This window comes from Poecilia reticulata, linkage group LG16 (genome assembly GCF_000633615.1).
Source record: "Poecilia reticulata strain Guanapo linkage group LG16, Guppy_female_1.0+MT, whole genome shotgun sequence".
Lineage (NCBI taxonomy): Eukaryota > Metazoa > Chordata > Actinopteri > Cyprinodontiformes > Poeciliidae > Poecilia > Poecilia reticulata.
Window position 1 is genome coordinate 27495109 of NC_024346.1, and position 17703 is coordinate 27512811.

A 17703-nucleotide genomic window follows, 5' to 3' on the forward strand; every position below is an offset into this window, starting at 1 on the left:
ATTGCTTCATTTTAGAGTTTATGCTCCACGAATCTCTTTAAAATGCTCTGATTCACTTCAAAAACCTGAAGAGTGATTGGAATATTTACAAATGGAAAATCTCCAAAAAGGATAAATGTCTCCTGTTTTGGTCATTCACTGATATTTTGATTATCGTTCAAAATATCTATGAACTCGATGATGAAAATGTGTCTTTTACCATTTTGATTTAGAAAAATGAATAATGGAACAGCTAAACAATGAATTAATCCCCCTAACAAACAAATTCAGCTCAATTTAGTTCAATTTATTCATATCATGCAAAAACACTTACCAAGTATTTAATCCAGTTTCTAGTTCAAATATGTTTGTACACTTGAAGTAAGACAAAAATTACTTAAATGTAACTTTTCAGCAAGATAAATAAAAATAAAAAAGTTGTTTGCTCCTACTCTTCATTTTGAGCAGTTAGCCGATGTGCTATGCTAATGTTAGCATAGTTCTTTTCTTTTTTTGATATGACTTGTTGATAATTTAGCTAATATAGCTAAATAACTAGTATGTTTTGATGTCATTCCAGTTGAGAGTGTAAAGATAAACTTATAGAGGAAGTTGTTTTCCTGCTTTAGTGACCTTTAGCCTCTGCCTGTTTCTCACACTTTGACTTTCACTGTAAAAGGTGAAAAAGACTTTTACACTGAAGTCTACAGTCCACATTTTGTTCCTGTCTGATCTGATTACAGACAGTTTGCAGCATCAGGAGCTGGGTTTCATCAGAGACTCCTGATGTCAATCATTTAAAAATATGATTATCTGGAGTCACAGCTGATACCTCCTGAATAATAATAATAATAATAATAATAATAATAATAATGATAATAATGATAATAATAATGATACATTTTAGCTGAGGCCTCAAACACTTGAGATGAAAGTTGGAGAATTACGTTAACTTTTGTAGGAACTGTGTTTTTCTTATATTCTGGTAATCCTGCAACAAAGATTGGCTTGTTGAGGATAAATAACTTTGCTTTACACTAACTTTATTCCTTTGGTCATTTTCCAGTTGAAACATTGCAGTTTTCGATCACAGTGCTTGAAATTACATGCACAAGTAATTTTGCCAATAAGTCAGTAAAACTGCACAGATTTCACGTTGAACATATGTGGACGTTTGAAATTTAGCAATATTCCACTTTAACATTTGCACTGTCTTGTTTCATTGCACTGAAACGTTACACAGCTTCTGACTCATTGAATTAATCAAAGTAAAAAAAGCAAAAAACAAATCTGCTCTCTCTGCTTCCCCCTCATCTCTCTTCTTTATAACTCATCATGCACCGGACTTGAATCTGAATGTCCATGTGGTTGTCTGTCCCTGTTCTTAGATATGTTTGATTCTATGCCTGAGCAAAGCCCTACCACAGAATCCAAAGCCGCTACCACTCCTAGCGTAGACCTTTTTGGTGCAGGTACAGGAGTTGATGTCCCTTTCTCTGTTTGTGGAGCCTCTTCACCTCCTCTGGTCTCCATAGTAATTCTCCTTTGTCAACAGTTTATTTCTTTCTTATTTTTCTCCCTTCCGTGTCCTGATTTGTCCCTCATAGTGATATGAGAAATGTGCATGCTCCCCACTCGTCAATTGCCGGATTGTCTCTGTGGCTGCTTTTCTGTATATGTTTTTTTTTTCTCTTCTTTTTCCATTTCTACCTGCCATGCTAACGCTTTTCTTTGCTCCCCCGACCTCCACGTTTTTTTCCTCCCTTCCTGTATCCTGGCTCTTGCTTGCGTCGGTAAATTAGACCTACCTGCCGTTTCACGCGGGCCCTCTCCGTTGCCCGAGCCGGCTCCAGTTGGAGACATTGTGACGGGTGAGTTGGTCGAGCTGCTTTTATCTTGACTTTCATGGCTGTTTCTCTTCCTTACCCGTTATGAGGAGTGCAGCCAGATAAGTTTGCATGCTAGCTGCGGACGTCTTGTCCCGGAATGCTGCACGCTTCCAGGATGTGGATACGCAGTGACGATGCAGGGATGCTTGCTTTTCTCTGCTTTTCTGTGCGCAAATGTGCTTCGATCTTTAACAATAACAGGCAGAAGAACTCCAGAAGAAAACATCCTTGTCGTTTTTGTTTGTCAATAAATAATTTGAATTGATCTAATCATGTTTTTTTTTCCACTTTCGTCTTAGATACGTTTACATCTCTAGCTCCAACCTCCACTCCTTCTCCTGCCCCAACTCCTGCCTCCGCCCCGACCCCCATACCAGAAGCCTCCTCTCCACCCAAACCAGAGCCAGAGCCGGTCATTGACCTACTGGGTAATAAATGTCACAGTGCACAAAAACACTCGGTATAACGATCACAATCTATGTCACCAAACGTCCTGCGCTGCAGAGAAAATACATGCCATCGAAGTGCACACTTTTGTATTTCCTGCAGAATTTCCTTCCAGGATCAAACCTATTTAAGCATTCAGTCCCAGCCATTGTCAAGTTACACAATGTTGTAACTTCAGCAACTAACAAACCAGTGTACTTTATACGTTTTAGAAGATCCCCCATGTCTCAGGACAACATCTTCAGTCCACAAACTGGACTGAAATATCCTTAAAGAAGAGGGTTTGAATATCAAACCAAACGTCTATGAAATAAACACTAACCATCTTCACCACTGATATGACATGATAGATTACATAATCAGATTATTATTATTGTCTTGAGATGTAATGTCGTTTCTGTCTGAGGTGATTTGGTCTGACATCTTGCTGATGTTTTTCTGAGACCGAAAATATGTCATCCTTGAATTTTAACTTTACATTTTTCAATACATGTTTTGGTTGAAAGACAGAAGTATATAAACCCTGATGAAGAATATACATCAAATTACTACTGTTTATCACTAAATACTCTGAAACCACACCTGCAAAATGAATTTAAGCATCATCTGTGATGCATAAGAATCCCATATAATTTCAGAGTTGATCATTACTGTGACTCTTGTAGTCACTGAGTCTTTTTGCTGTATTTATTTTTTGAAGAAGCTGTTTTCAGTTCAGACAAATTAAATTACATTTCCACTGAAAAGCGATTACTGTGCTGAACAGCAGAAGTCGACCTTTCAGCTCCCTACATATATCTTAATCCTGCTGTCTCTTTTTAAGTGATGCTGAGTCGACCTTTCACCCCTCTCTCTGTAGACTCCTTCAGCGGTCCCGTGGAGGAGAAGCAAAGCTCTGCCCCTGCGGTGCCGGGAGCTGATCTCCTGGGAGGTTAGCCTCCGCTAGCGCTCGCGCTCCTCTATAAAATCTGAGTATTTAAATTAAAAATGGGGAATGGCTGCTGGAAATGTTCTGTGCCGATGAATATGGCAAGCAGTGAGTAACGATAGAGACGCATTAGTCAGATTAATGTTGCTGTTTCACAGACTTGGCAAGCACACTTATATTAAATACACAGCAGTTCCAGAGTGGCTCGAGGCTTATTTGAAATATTTCACCTCATACATCCTTCAGGATTTGTCCTGCCTCGGTTCTGTCCGGCTCATTTCGTTTAGACCTGGCCAGTTTGAATTGCACTTTTACATTAGCTGCAGTAAAAGTGTCGGCATGTTTAAGTGTCTATTAGTGAAACAATCCGCAGACGGAATAGTCATTCGGTATCTTCAGGTTGTCAGTAGACTCCAGGCCTGACTCTTCATCCGCCGCTCTCCTCACTCTAATGCGCCGGTCACTCTGGAAGAAAGAGGGTAAATCTGGACGCACCAGGTCACATGAGAAGGACAAAGCAGAACAATCATCAAAAACACACCCGGAGTGTTGCTTTGATTTTTTTTTTATGCATGTTAGAGAAATCCTTTGATCTTCCATAGCAACCATTCAGGGTTCATAAATACCTGTGTCACAAAGCACTGCTTTTTCCACATAGCTCCTCCACATGGAGGCTCCCCCACTCATCTCCTTCAGACTAGCCAGCAGCAATTAGCAAACACTGCTAATTGTACAGTGCTGAGCTCATTATATGAGTTTCTTCTCAGCGCAAACACTCCTAAAAATGCAAATGCTTTATAGATGAATGTTGTCAAAGAGTAGGAGTTTCTTAAAGAGACAGAGATCCAGATTCAAGGCATTAAATTATGAACTCAAATTTCTTTTATGTCATTTTGACATTTACAGTAATTTTATTACAACCAATTATTACTTTATTGTGCTCTATGTGGCTGGAAACTACATAAAACTGTCCCTTTAAATGTTTGCTTTCTTGATTCGATCCAGTCTGGAAGCAGAGTGAACAGTTCTCGGTCGTTCCTGTGTTTCCCTTCAGGCCTGATTTCTCCCACCCTGGCTCCCACGGCTGCCCCGGCCCTGGCCCCTGCCTTGGCCCCGGCTCCAGTGCAGAACGACCTTCTGGAGACCGGCTTCGACTCGCTGGCCTCGCTCCCATCCCCGACACCGCCAGTACCCGCCGCGGCTTCAGAACCTGTGTCCGCCACGCCAGCGCCCTCTGGTGGCTTTGATGCATCAAGTAGGTGGAATTAGGAGTTTCCCTTTAACAACCTGATCCTTCGTCACGCCTTGTGTAGAAAAAAAAAAGGAAGGGAAAACAAACCCCAAAGCATTTTGTTGGTAAAGGTGCTCAGTGTGCTCGGTTTTCTTGTCGAGGAGCTGTTTTCACAGCGGACCTCGCTCCCTTTTCCCGCTGACGGCTTGGTTTCTGCATGAACGAGGCACTGAAACGCACCGCTGTCACTGGCCTCCTGACGTACAACTGTTCTTCCTGCTGACTGCTTTTCTCCTCAGCACTGCTGCCTGATTCTGTCTTTACTTTCTTTGCACTCTCACAAACGCTGTGCTTTCTTCACTTTCCACCCACTCTTCTTCTTCTGCTTCTTTTCTTCCCTTCTTCTTGTCCTCTTCCACTCTGCTGGGTCATTGCTTGCTTCATCTAATCTGTAAATGGTGAGTTCAACTCTGCAGTGCAGTTTGGACGGCGCTCCCTCTCTCTCCCCATTGCATGCCGCAAAAAAAGTGCTCACGTCTACCGCATGAGACGAGATTTTTGTTACGTGTATGTATTTTTAGGGCCGCCTTTTGTCACCAAGGCCGTTTGCTATTCATACCTTTCACCATACTTGTAGCTATAAAGTTTGATAAACCTGCAGGTATAGAAAGTATTGTTGTTATGAATGCACCATAGACAAGGATTTCTTTAAAGATATTCCAGTGCCCTCCATATTTCTGGACACTGGTGGTATAGATCTATAGACATGCTTGAAATAAATTCAAATTTTAATTTCAGCAGCATAATCTAACAGAAAAATGTAGAAAAATGTAGTGTTTCATTTGATTTCACCCTGTTTTGAGGATTAATATCATTCATTAACAGCAGTTGTTCTTAAATATGCCATTTAAATAAATTTGATTTGATTGGAGAGCATTTGGGCTTTTCATTTTGCGAGGATGGGGCATACAAAGAGTTTGCACAATATTCCTAGATCATCCGGATCTATGTTACCTCCGCTATACTGTTTTGTCTTGCAGGTCATGTCATCATTTCAGTAGGCTTCAGGTCTGAAATGGTGAGGTAAAAAGAGGAGATGTTGTTGTGTTTTTTGACACACATCTGTGCTAACCTGCCCAAATGCTTTGAACCTACAGATAAAAGACCCGTTTTCAGTTTTCTTACAAATATTTAATTGAATTTACCTGATATTTGGGAAAAATCATTATGCCTGGAAGAGAAACAGACCCACAGCATCACAGATCCTCCACCATGCCTAAAAGTAGACACTAATCAATCAACAGGCTGTTCTGCATGTTTCAGTCTGAAATGCTGCTGTAGTAAATTTTGCAATTTATTAAATTTTACATAAAACGTTAATGTTGACAACTTAAGATGTCAGTAGGTATGGAGGGTGCTGAGTGTTCATTGCTGAACTAAATATGTGTTCTCCATGAACAATACTGACAAAAATGTAGGTGAAATGGCCTTGGTGTCACCTGGTTTCATATCTCTACCTAACATCTCTACCTTGCGTTTGCTGCTGCTGCTGCGTAGCTTTGAATGCTCCGTCGCATCCTCAGTTCGGTGTGACAGTGGCTGCCATGCACAGCTCGTCTGCAGATGCTGCCACAGCTGGACCGTCCCCGTGTTGTCGCACCGCCTGCTGCCACGTTTCCGCCCTCTGCCTGCCTTCAGTCGGATGCTGCAGTCACACGTCGGTAATCGTTTCTCTGTTTTTCCCGCGTGACTCTCCACTAGTGTTCGGCGGTCTAGGCGACTTGCTGATGCCGGCGGTGACGCCTCAGAGCACCGGAGGCAGCACGGCAGGCAGCACAGGGACCCCCAGTGCACCAGGAGGAATATCAGCCCTCCCTCCCGCCACCCCGCCTCCCACCAAAACAATCGGAGGAGACTTGGACTCGTCGCTGGCCAATCTGGTTGGAGGTAGACTGCAACTATTAACACACAGAGTGCAACTATTAACACACAGAGAATGATTAAAAAGAAACTGCAGGTTTTGTAAGGCAATTCTTTGTTTTCTTTCATCTTTTCAGATCTTGGAATGAAGAAGAAGTAAGTGTGTGATTAAAACGCGAATGCACCGTTCAAATAAGCATCCTGTCAGTGACTAATCCTCAGTAAATAGTCTGGACAGAATTTAACAATGCAACTATTTTTTTTTTTTTAAGGGATCCGCTCGGTGAGAAGAAGCTGACGGGAGGCGCCAACTGGATGCCGCAGGTCGCTCCCACAAGCTGGGGCTCCCCAGGGGCCCCCATGGTGAGAACAGCAACTCCACAATCCCAATATTCTCAAGGCACTTTACAGAAAAATCCTTTCAGTTCAATCACACAAATATTCCAGTTGATCCTAGTTACCAAACAGCACACAGTTCGTGCAATTAATTATTCAAAGTAGTTTAAAAAGTTTCCATCTAAGGAAACACAGGAGTTTGCAGTGAGTCGAAAGGACGCAGTTTTTGTAAAAGCTTAGGGAAAAAAAAAAAAAGATTAAACGATATACTTACACCCATTTGTGTCTCAGAAAGTGAAACTCATATTTAGAGTCATTAAAATAAAACACAGTGATTTATTTCAAGTCTTTATTTCAGAATGATGATAAACTTTATTTAGAAATGGACAAAGTACAGATCAGTCATAAAAGCCACCATCTGATGCACTGTGCCAGATTGTAGCATAAGCTAGTTTGCATCTGCAGTTCATTACAATAGTAAAATAAAACAGAAGATATAACACCACAAAATGCTTTCTACTCACAGTACACAGACAAACACACACATAAAGACTTCATTACTGACGCACTGATTAATAGTTCTGTGAATTTTGAAGTTTATGCCTCAAAGCAAATGAAAACCCAAAGTCCCGTCCAGAAATATACAATAACCAGAAAACTCCAACAGGATTGTTTTTAAGTGGAAATGTTATATTTGTTAATATGTTGTTGTTGTTGTTGTTATTTTAATTCATTAAATTATTTTATATTTTGGTCATATTTAAATTACTTATAACGTGAATTTTTTTAATGTAAATTTTATATTGATTTGATGAAATGAATGCTTGAAATGTGTCGCTTTCTGTTTAATGAATTGTATATCAAATTTAAACTGAATTACTGAAATTATTCAGTTTTTTTTTGTTGTTATTTTCTAACCTTATTGACTTGCACCAATATGTTGTTGTTGACCCAAAATCCTCTGAGAACTAAATAATCTGTCTGCATGTTCAGGCTGCCGGTGCGCCAGGCGCAGCGCCCCCTGGTGCACCAATGGTGCCAACAATGAGCGCACAGCCTGGCTTTGGCATGGTGAGCTTTCAATGTCTGTGCTTAGAGAATTGGCTAAAACAATCGAATCACTGTTTAAAATCCAACATATTTGTAATTAATTTATAAATAGTAATGATTTCTGATCTCGTTCTTTTTCCAACAGCCTCCTGCTGGAGGGCCAGGGGTCCCAATGATGCAGCCCATGATGAGCCAGCCTATGATGGGGCAGCCCATGATGAGACCTCCGTTCACAGGGGTTCCTGGAGCTGCACCTGGAGCGCCGGTAACCCGTCATATACCATAAAAAAAAACATTAAAGTGTCTTTAAGTAGGTATTCATACACCTTGAACTGTTTTTATCATGGTGCAACCAGACAGATTTCATTTGACAAACCAACACAAATTTCTCCATATTAATTGTTTCTACCCTCACTCATTCTGATGTCCTAAATAAAATAATGTGCTAGCAACTGGCTTGAAAAGTCACACACTGTGTAAAGAAAAGTTCAGCTACATAACACAGCGAATCACCTTGACCCTATTGGTCAAATACATTTCTTGATTTACATATCAAGAAATGCATTTCTTGACATGTAAGAAATAAAAGTGTACTAAAAAATGCACTTTTTAGTGTTAAAAGTGCTACATTTAGCTCTTTTAATGCCGGTTTGTAGTGGATAATTGGCACTGGACCATTTTAGGTTGGGAGTGGGAACGTAATTAAAAACAAAGCCAGGACCCCTTCAATATGAAGCTGGCATTTATAAGAGAGGAAATAAAAGCATTTAAAAAAGCAAGAAAAAAATGTGTTTAAGTATCATTCTCCCTCTATCTGCTGTCTGCGACGTAATGCTGCTAAAACAAACTTTGCACAAAACTGGAGCTTAAGTGCAAAAAAAAGCTCCAAGGCACCGAATATAAAAACAGATTTTTCTCTTTAACATAATACTTGTTTAAATGATAACAGGAGCTTAGTAGGGCCTTTTACATATTTTTTGTTTTAATAGGATAGAAAATGAAATCTGTATCCAAACCTACTCTGCCTGACTTTTAGGCTGGAATTTATGCATCTGTTAATGATGCTGACTTTATTGCTTATCTTGCTGAAAATCTTATGTTTTAAAGGATCCATTTTGCCTGGTTTTGTCTTAGCTTTCTTCAGGACCTGCAAATCAGAGTCCAAAGAAGCCCAAGGACCCTCTGGCAGACCTCGACCTCAAGGACTTCTTATAAAACCCCAGGTAGAAAAATCTGTTTTATATTTCTATGCTGTGTATACTTTGAGTTTGGAGGTGTTTTTTTTTTCTTGAATAAAGTAGTCATAAGCCACTGGTAGGTTCCAATCGTTCATACTTTTGCAGTGACGTACAGCATGTCACCAGTAGGTGGTGCTGAGTAGAGACCTGGAACATTTGTGTTTCACAATTCTTTCTATTAATTAATTGTAATGTCTTTTTTAATACTGGGACTATGATTTAGTCCATATTTAAATAAAGTGTTACAAGTTGCAATATTTGAAAAAAAAAAAAAAAGTTATTTACAGTTTCATTTGTGTGATTTGGGGAACAATTGAATATGGATGAGGTTTTCTTATATAGTTATCTGATAACTATATAAGAAAACCTCACACACAAATGAAATTCTAAAAACTTTGTCAATATTTTGTTAATGTCGCAAAAACACAATTTTAGAATTGCTGTGTTTCTACTGAATATGAAATGTAATTAAAATTTGTTCACGTCATTAAAAAACATTGCGTGCCATCATCCTCTAACTACTTCCTGTTGTTGTCTTCTTCATAGTCTGCGCCAGTGGCAACCTCTGGGTTGTTGATCATGTGATTTGTGTGAAGCAAAAAAAAAAAGTGTTTCCATTGCAGTTTTGCGAAATAACTCAGTTTTGATGCAGCTCAAAAAAAACCAAATCCTTTACCAAAAAATAAGTTTCTGTTAAGCAAATGTATTTTTTAAAACGTCACAGTGCTCTTTTGAAACAAGACACACAGTTTATTGAAAGCAAAAAAGATGAATAAGTCTGATGTTGAAATCTTGTGTTTCCCGTCTCCCAGATGCTTTTCTTTCTGGATCAGAGCCTTCTCAGCGTTTACCTGGCGCCTGTCAACATCTTGAGATGCCAGCAATGTTCCGTTCCTCCATTTCTCCTCCTCACCTGTCCATGACCCAACTTCTCCTGTGTGATGTTGTAGCACAAACTGTGAAAGTGAACCATAATGGATTATATACAAATATAAGATAAAAAAAAAAAAAATCCAGAGCTTGTGCTTATGTCGATGTACTAATTTTATTGTCGAAACAAAATGACACAAAATCCTGACAAAAAAATAAATAATTATAATGATAAAGAATTGTTCAGGACAGTAAGTGAGAGGAAGTGAAGAACTATGTGTTTTAGATTTATTTATTGTGCTGAATTGAATGATTGATGTGCTTTGGTGTCCCAAGCCCCGCCCACATTCCATTAATGTCTCCGCCTCCTTACTGAGGGGGGAGGAGCTTCTGTGTGTTCCCATGTTGGTTGGATGAGATGGGTAAACAAAACTCCCTGTAGATTTTTGAACAGGCCTAATATGTGTGATGTTTTACAGGAAGGTCCTCTCTGATGTACAGGGGTTTCTTTGGTGAGGATTTTGTCTTTATTGTACATCTGGTGAGGAGAATCTCAAAAGTGAATCAGACATGAAATCGTGAGAAGTCTTGTGAGTATCCCTCTATTTGCCGTCATCATTGGAACTAACTGAAGCAAATAAGACCGCCACAAAAAGATTAATATACTGTATGTGTAAGATCAACCTTGGTGGGATTTTCAGTTATTAAAAAACAGCAAGTGGTCCTTTCTTCTTTTCTTTTCTTTACTTGTGGCCTAATTTTCTATATTTTGTTCTTTTTATGTCCTTTAGTTGTATGCCATGTACAGCATCCATTTTGGTTCAATTCTCCAGACTGTGGCTATCTGCGTACCTTTCTATTAAAGAACATATCTTGGAACTTTATGTACTTCCGGAAAACTACACTTTAGTCTTAGAGGTGTGTTTGAAATTCCCTTGAGTAGAAACGTTAAAAGTCGTTGACTTGGTTTCCCGTGGTCAATTTTAAGAGTCTGTTTTGTCATTTTCATGACTTCCGTAGCAAACTCCATGCTCAGACGGGTTGGATCGACGAGATTAAGATTATTATAGTAATTAAAGTGAGAAGACTTGTAGGCGTGGGCCAGTTTGAGAATTTCATAGTTTTCAGAGACCATGCAGTCATATCACTGTATTTTCTCTAGATTTTAAATAGAAATGAGATCTATTATAATTGCTTTCATTTAAGAGATAACTATCAGTCCCTTCACTCCTGAAAAATTGCTAAATATTCATCATTCCCATAAAAAAACAACTTATGTTTAACATTTATTTATTGTCTTGATTTTGCTAGGTGCATTAGAGAAAAAGTATAGAATATCCACCTGTTAATTTAGCAGATGTTTTTAGGTTCTTCCTGCTCATAATTGTATCCCTTTTTATTATTATTATTCAATTTCTAGAGTAGCAGAAGTATATATAATTGTTATTGTTAGTGAGACTATATTCCACTCACAGCTTGCCAACAGCACTAATAAGGGTGATGGGTGGTCCTTACTTTTTAGTCCAAGCACCTTGACTGCACACATTTTTCCCAACTGGAAGTATTTCCAAGTCCTTGTAAGTGAGGGAAAAGTGCAGTAGCCATATTTTAGGCAACTTTGCAGCAGGACGTCAGGGAGGGGCAGCCAGAGAAAACGCTCCACTGTTTTCTCTGGCTTCTGGCAACTTTGGTGTACCAGAAAGACCAGTAATTAGCCCACGCCTGGTTGATTTTGCAGAGAACGCTCGGTCACTCTTTGCTCAGCTTACTAAAGTAAGCTGAGAATGAGAAAAGTTTAAAGATACAATGTGGTGTTTTGTCCTGTAAGCAAAGCAAATTCTGTTTACACACAGGATTACTCATCAAAGGATGAGGCTGTATGTGCATTCATGACTCCTAACGACACGCTAAATGTGTTTACCTCGTTAGGAAACTTCAAAGTCGACGTTATTTACAAGCTACAAGGGCTTTTCCTCTGATGGATTCTCCTTGAAGTTGCTAGCGGCCAAAACACTGCACTGTACCTTTAGCCTCGAGGCGAACATGACCTGCTCTAGCACCATAGTGCGTAGTAAAACTAAACAAAACTTTTGCTTCGCTTCCGTCTGAGCATCGTGTTTGACTCTTTCCTTAATCGATAACATCTGGCTTGCCGTTGGTGGAGCCTCTAACTATGGAGAACTCTATTTGGGGTTATAGTTGAACCTTTTTGCCATTTTTAACCCAGAGTTCAGTAAAATCACTTTTGAGTGTAATCATACATTTGGTCATAATTTAACGCCAGTCTCCTCTTCTGTGCTGTAAACTACGGAAAGTGATAGATCTTTCTCTGTGTCTGTTCTCTGTCATGTTTGTGGATTGGTTGTGAGAGTCAGAGTAAATCATGGGAGAATATTAACATTTTTTCATGACTGAATTATTAGAATTGTAATTTTTTTTGTTTGTTTTATTGTAAATTTATTTTGTTTACAATGGCCCTCCCAGTGCATGTAAGCCCCTCGAGATGCAATAAATTGGATGACGGATTGAGCTGTTCTGACTTTTTTGGGGGGTGTTTCATTTTAATGTGCACCCTGCTTAAATTGAAACGTGGACACCTGCTTTAATCACCACAAACTTCTTGAGATTAATACTGTCATACATTTTACTAAACTGAGAAACAGAAAAAATGTGTTCTCCTGTTTTTATATTTTCTGTGAGGAATTCATACTGTTAAAAGTACTAATGACCAACATCACCGTTCGCAGTATAACTATATACTTAACCAAAATGTCAAGAGATGTAACATTGTTCTGTGGAATAAATGGATGAAATCTTTTGTGTCAGAGGCTACTAACAACCTAGCATTTTTAACCATACGAATGTTGAAGTCTTGTTCTTTTTGTGTAACCAAATGTCTCCCATTTATGCCATTTTTAGTGAATATTTTACTAAAAACAAACATACTAATCTCTGTGGAAGCCCATTCCCAGTCAATTTTTTTTACGACTGGAGCTGAATCCAAGTACCTGAAGAAATGTTGCAGCCCCTAATCATAACACTTCCACCACTGTGTTTAACATTTTTTAGAGATTCTTCTGCCAAAAAGTTGCACTTAACGTATACCAAAACCTTATAAACATTTTATTCTTTGCTGTTTGCTTGGATGCATTTGTTTTCATCACATAGACACACACACGCAAAGGGGAATCTTGGTTTTAATGGCTTGTAGACTTCAAAGCTAATAATTATTTGCAGATATTTGGTATTTAAAAGGATAGTCTTGCATTTCCTTGGGAGAAAAAGCAACAGGAACAAGTCAGAAACATTACATTTAATCTTAAACTACTTCTATAAAAACAAAGTGACTTTAAAAAAAAACCGGTTACCCTTAAAATAGAGAAACAAAAACAGCTCAAGTAAATTGTTGAATGGTTCAGTCTTAATGTAACGCAAACATGTAGCCTCACCTTAAGCTTAAAATTACAGTACTAGGCCACCAAAAAAGTCATTCCAAAATGGAAACAAAAAGGTTACAGCCCCATAAATTAGCACCACGTCATTCTCTGTTATAGTTATGTGCACAACAATGAAACCACATTTCACTGTATTGCAAGAACGGATGAAAGAGGATGAGACATGAATCCTACAAAAGCAGCAAAAAAAAATAAAAAATCCATCTCCTAAAAAGCATCCAGAAGGAGAAAAACACTCATTAAAAGATAAGCTTAAAACACAAAACATCTAATACAATGTTCAAGATATACACAAATGAAAAAATCAGCTTATTAATTTTTTTGTTTTTTCTGAATCTTCATACCATTCTTTTTTTAATTAAAGTATTTAAGTTGGTTTTTGGGCGTCTTATTATTGCCAATGCTCACGTTTTATGCTTACAGTGGTGGAGAAACCTTTTCTTTAATAACGATACCTTGCAAGTATTTGTGATTCCTACTATAAACCATTTACTGTACTCCGACCATAGAGGTCAATTTATTTCAAAAACTGTCAAAGTAGACTTAAAATACTTAAAAAGGATTTCCTTTCCCGTATATATTTCAAACAAATAAATAAAAAAAGACAACTGACAAGCCACAGTTCCCTTGATGCATTGATGAGTTCCTATTGTTGCCACTTCACTTGAATCACTGTAGTAGAGTCATAAGGAGACACACAAGGTAAAAGACGGGAAGGGGAAGAGGAAGCAGTTGCCTAGTTTCTGCTTGGTGAAACAAGGTGATGTGTCAAGGTATTTGAAGTCTGTAAGGGGGAACTATGGTGTGAGATGATGGGTAAGAAGCAGAAAAGTGGGGAGTTGCCATGTTTTAGGCTACCTGACACTCACTCGAGTCCCCATGGACCCAGTAGCAGATCTGCGCGTACTTGAGCGGCGTTATCCTCACGGCCACATTGTAATCCTGCTGCATCCCGTCCCCATTGACGTCAACCCACTGGTGCCCGGAGAAAACCCCAATTATCTTCCTCTTCCACTTCTTCTTGCCCGGCTCTTTGAGGCGGATGTAAACTCCCGAGCCACTGGAGCCGGGTTTGGCATCGCAGTACTGATACAACAAGTCATTGGATTCCTCAGACACAGAGCAGAACCGGTACACCAAGTTACCGGGTCGGTCATCGTCAAAACCAGAGAAGTGGATCCTACCAGCAGGGAGCTTCTTAACGGAAGGTATAACACCCAGATCCATGTGATTGACCTTTGGGGCTCTCTTCAGCTCGAGAACGGCGTAGTCGTAATCCGCAGTCAGTCCATCTGACACACCTTTAAACCAACCCTTAGGAACCTGGGTCTTTTTGACTCTGGTCCACTTGAATGAAGGTTTCCCAGAGTCAGCACTTCGACGACTCCGGATCTTCTTGCCTTTTCCTCTTCCTTTGCGCTCCCCTCTCCCACCATTTTCCTCCATTTCCAGTCCTTCCTCTTTAACTTTGTCCCCCTTTCTTCTTTTGCCCCTTTCTTTCCCACCCTTTCCTTTGCCTCCCTTTCCTCGTCTGCTCTTCTCTTTCAGAATGCCAACACGCAACTTCTGAACTCCGTCTAGATAATCCTTTCCATCGTGGATGCAGTGTGCAGCTGTCAGCACGTGTTTGGGTGACACCAGCACCCCAGAGCACCCTGTAGATATCTTCACCGAGGTGGAAAAGGGATATTTGGTGGAGTACTGCTTGTCAGCGATGGTGAAGCGAGTATCTGTGCCGTACACTTCTCGCTTGTGACGGGACCTTGATGAAGTGTTTCTGGGCCAGACAGTGACTTCATTGAGGCCATGCACAGAAACGGAGGTATACGTGCGTGTGCCATTCTCGTAGACCGTCTCGTAGGATAGGAACTGCTCCAAATCATTCAGGGAAGGCGAGGGAATGTGGCGCTGGCACTCGATCCCGCAGGTACCACTCAGCTCTGGTTGAGGGTGAGCTGCAAAGTTGGGGCTGCTGAGGGGCACAGTGCGTCGTTTCCTTACCAGAGGCACCTTCCATTGGGGCCATGTGTATTGGTCGTCAATTGTGTTTTCCTCAGCAGTTACAGCCACCACTGCAGTCAGCACCATCACTGGAAGCAGGACGCAAAGTGGTATGGGGCCCATAGTTAAGTTGGGCCTGGCTCTGAAATGTAGAGAACCAAAGATGAAAACATTAATTTACACACATTGACACTTCTGACAATCACAGGTACCAGCAAGAATCAACTTTTGAATCACAGGGTTTGGGGCCACTGCAACATTGTGGCATTTCAGATATCTTATGCAACCAAATACATTAAAGTGAACTTCTGCACACACATTTGGTACAGATTTATTGATACTTTGGTGAATGTAGCACTTTTGCTCAAACATATGAGCTTGAAGGGTATACTCACATTAAATTTTTGTATGATAGGCTTTGCTAAAAAGTTCAAAGGAGTAGATATTTCCTTAGGCATTTTCACTAATAACTAATAACCAGGTTGGGCCCATTTTAAAGTGGAATGCTACCATCTTAAAATGACTCCATAAGAGAAAATATTATTTGAGAAACATCATCATCATTTATATGACCAGTGTTTGTTTAACCCCTTAAACTGTTGCCACTTTGTCTTCTAGTTAATATATACACTGAAACTGATGATTATTTATGCAGGAAATGGAAGCAGGATATGGTTCGTCTCTAAGGATCTTCCTATATGAAACATACTTAGAACAAAACATGTAAAGTATTAGCAGATATAACAACTGTCTCACATAAAACTAAAGACTTGTAAACTTTCCTAACCTCAATTTATTAAGCATTGGAGTCTTATATCCTCTAATGTTTTGGGGTACAATGTTTTGGTCCTGGCTCCACAATACTAAGTTCTCTAATGACTAGATGTTGGCTTCAGTCTTATTGAAGGTAGTCTGGATTTTTGCTAAATGAAATAACGTTACCTATCCCAAATAAGACACCACCTCCAAAAACCCTGCAACAACATGTAAGTATGTATACACTTACTGAATTACTTGTGTTTCAGTGATTCCTAAATTTCTTTAAAACCTGACTTGAGATTCAATGACTAAAAAGAAACACAGCCAATTCCATTCATGACCACAGGGAGGCAGTGCAGCTCCAGCGTTCAATGGAGACGGAAACCGAGCAGGTCAGGGGTGTGTGTGTGTATGTCACACTTGAATATGTTAAAGCCATCTGAGGTGGTTGGTGCCCTCATTTTTACATACAAGTCAGTAACGTTTGGTTTTATATTTTTGCAGAGTTTTTACAGCTTAAATCCAGAGCTGCTGCATTAGCTGTGTGGTTAAAAGTTTTCTGCTCCTTGAGTCTACAGCTGGAGGGCAGTGGGCAGTGAGAAGACGCTGGACGGAGACTCTCTAAACGAGCTGAGACATTGGCTTGGAGGTTTGCCACAATGGTTAACCTACTCCTTCAGTAATGACCATATCTGGTTTCCTGCAGCTCCACAATGCGGCCCTCCATGCGCACAAATGGCATCAAACACAGAGAGACTATGAAGACCGATGGTGTCTGCTGCCTCCTATACCCATGAGTGTCAACCCCCCCACCACCCCCAGAGTCCACATATGCGTGCGTTAACTTGGGGGTGTGTTGTAATAGATTGGACAGACAATCGCTGAACTAGAAAAGCAGCAGAAATGAAATTCGTCAGCAGGGCTGCGGCTGTGAAGTCAGCCTGCCGATTTCAAACACTGGAAAAGAAAGTTATTTGGATGGAGGAGGATTTACGGTTTTGGTTGGCGCTTTACAGACAAATTAAAAGTGAAATGCCCATGTCTGCCCTACAAATCAGTTCAAAATCAACATTTAAGAGGGAAAATGAACTCAGTTTCAAATTGATGCTTCTGTAGTTTAAAGAAGAGGTTCCCAGGAAAATGTCATCATTACATCTTTCACCTACAAGCATTTCATCATCCGTGCAAGGCTTAAAGTAGCTTTAAAATAAAACTTGTATGAGATGTTAGTGATATTTTTAGGTTTTCTTTGTACTGGGGTTTTCAGGCTCACCAGACCAGATATAGGCACAAAAAAAAAAGATTGCCCTCTACCTCTACCTCTGACCAACTGCACATATTCCACATGTCTGCTTCCCCTATCTTTTCTGAACTTTTTTATTTTATTGTTTTATATTCCAAGGTAACTGTGACGTCTCCTCCAACCGACTCTGACTGTAGTCGGGACATTTTTGAGGTCTGGCTGCTCCCCACAGCCTCCTATAAAACACAGCCAGCGGCTGAAATCTAACCAGCATACAACAGACTGGTAGTAAAATACATGGCCGCAAAGAGCCGTAAAACACTTTCAATAAATGAAGGAGCAAAAAAAAAAAAAAAA

The 17703-nt window shown here is 39.9% G+C and overlaps 2 protein-coding genes across 10 annotated transcripts in view; one reads left to right on the top strand and one right to left on the bottom strand.

The window, feature by feature from the left end:
* Window positions 1-12432, top strand: part of snap91a (synaptosome associated protein 91a) — a 45546-nt gene extending 33114 nt beyond the window's left edge. For 4 of the 9 annotated variants that reach the window (XM_008431913.2, XM_008431908.2, XM_008431903.2 and 1 more), the window contains 12 exons: window positions 1368-1451; window positions 1782-1850; window positions 2168-2296; window positions 3175-3246; window positions 4298-4498; window positions 6236-6421; window positions 6532-6550; window positions 6667-6757; window positions 7724-7801; window positions 7926-8045; window positions 8915-9003; window positions 9831-12432. In XM_008431913.2, coding sequence (XP_008430135.1) covers window positions 1368-1451; window positions 1782-1850; window positions 2168-2296; window positions 3175-3246; window positions 4298-4498; window positions 6236-6421; window positions 6532-6550; window positions 6667-6757; window positions 7724-7801; window positions 7926-8045; window positions 8915-8995 — 1130 coding nt within the window. In that variant the 3' untranslated portion in view covers window positions 8996-9003; window positions 9831-12432. The remainder of the gene's footprint in view (window positions 1-1367; window positions 1452-1781; window positions 1851-2167; window positions 2297-3174; window positions 3247-4297; window positions 4499-6235; window positions 6422-6531; window positions 6551-6666; window positions 6758-7723; window positions 7802-7925; window positions 8046-8914; window positions 9004-9830) is intronic. The other 5 variants (XM_008431909.2, XM_008431914.2, XM_008431905.2 and 2 more) reach the window with 4 other exon arrangements.
* Window positions 12433-13067: 635 nt separating this feature from the next.
* Window positions 13068-17703, bottom strand: part of prss35 (serine protease 35) — a 5951-nt gene continuing 1315 nt past the window's right edge. The window contains exon 2 of the mRNA XM_008431902.2: window positions 13068-15486. Coding sequence (XP_008430124.1) covers window positions 14193-15467 — 1275 coding nt within the window. The 5' untranslated portion in view covers window positions 15468-15486 and the 3' untranslated portion in view covers window positions 13068-14192. The remainder of the gene's footprint in view (window positions 15487-17703) is intronic.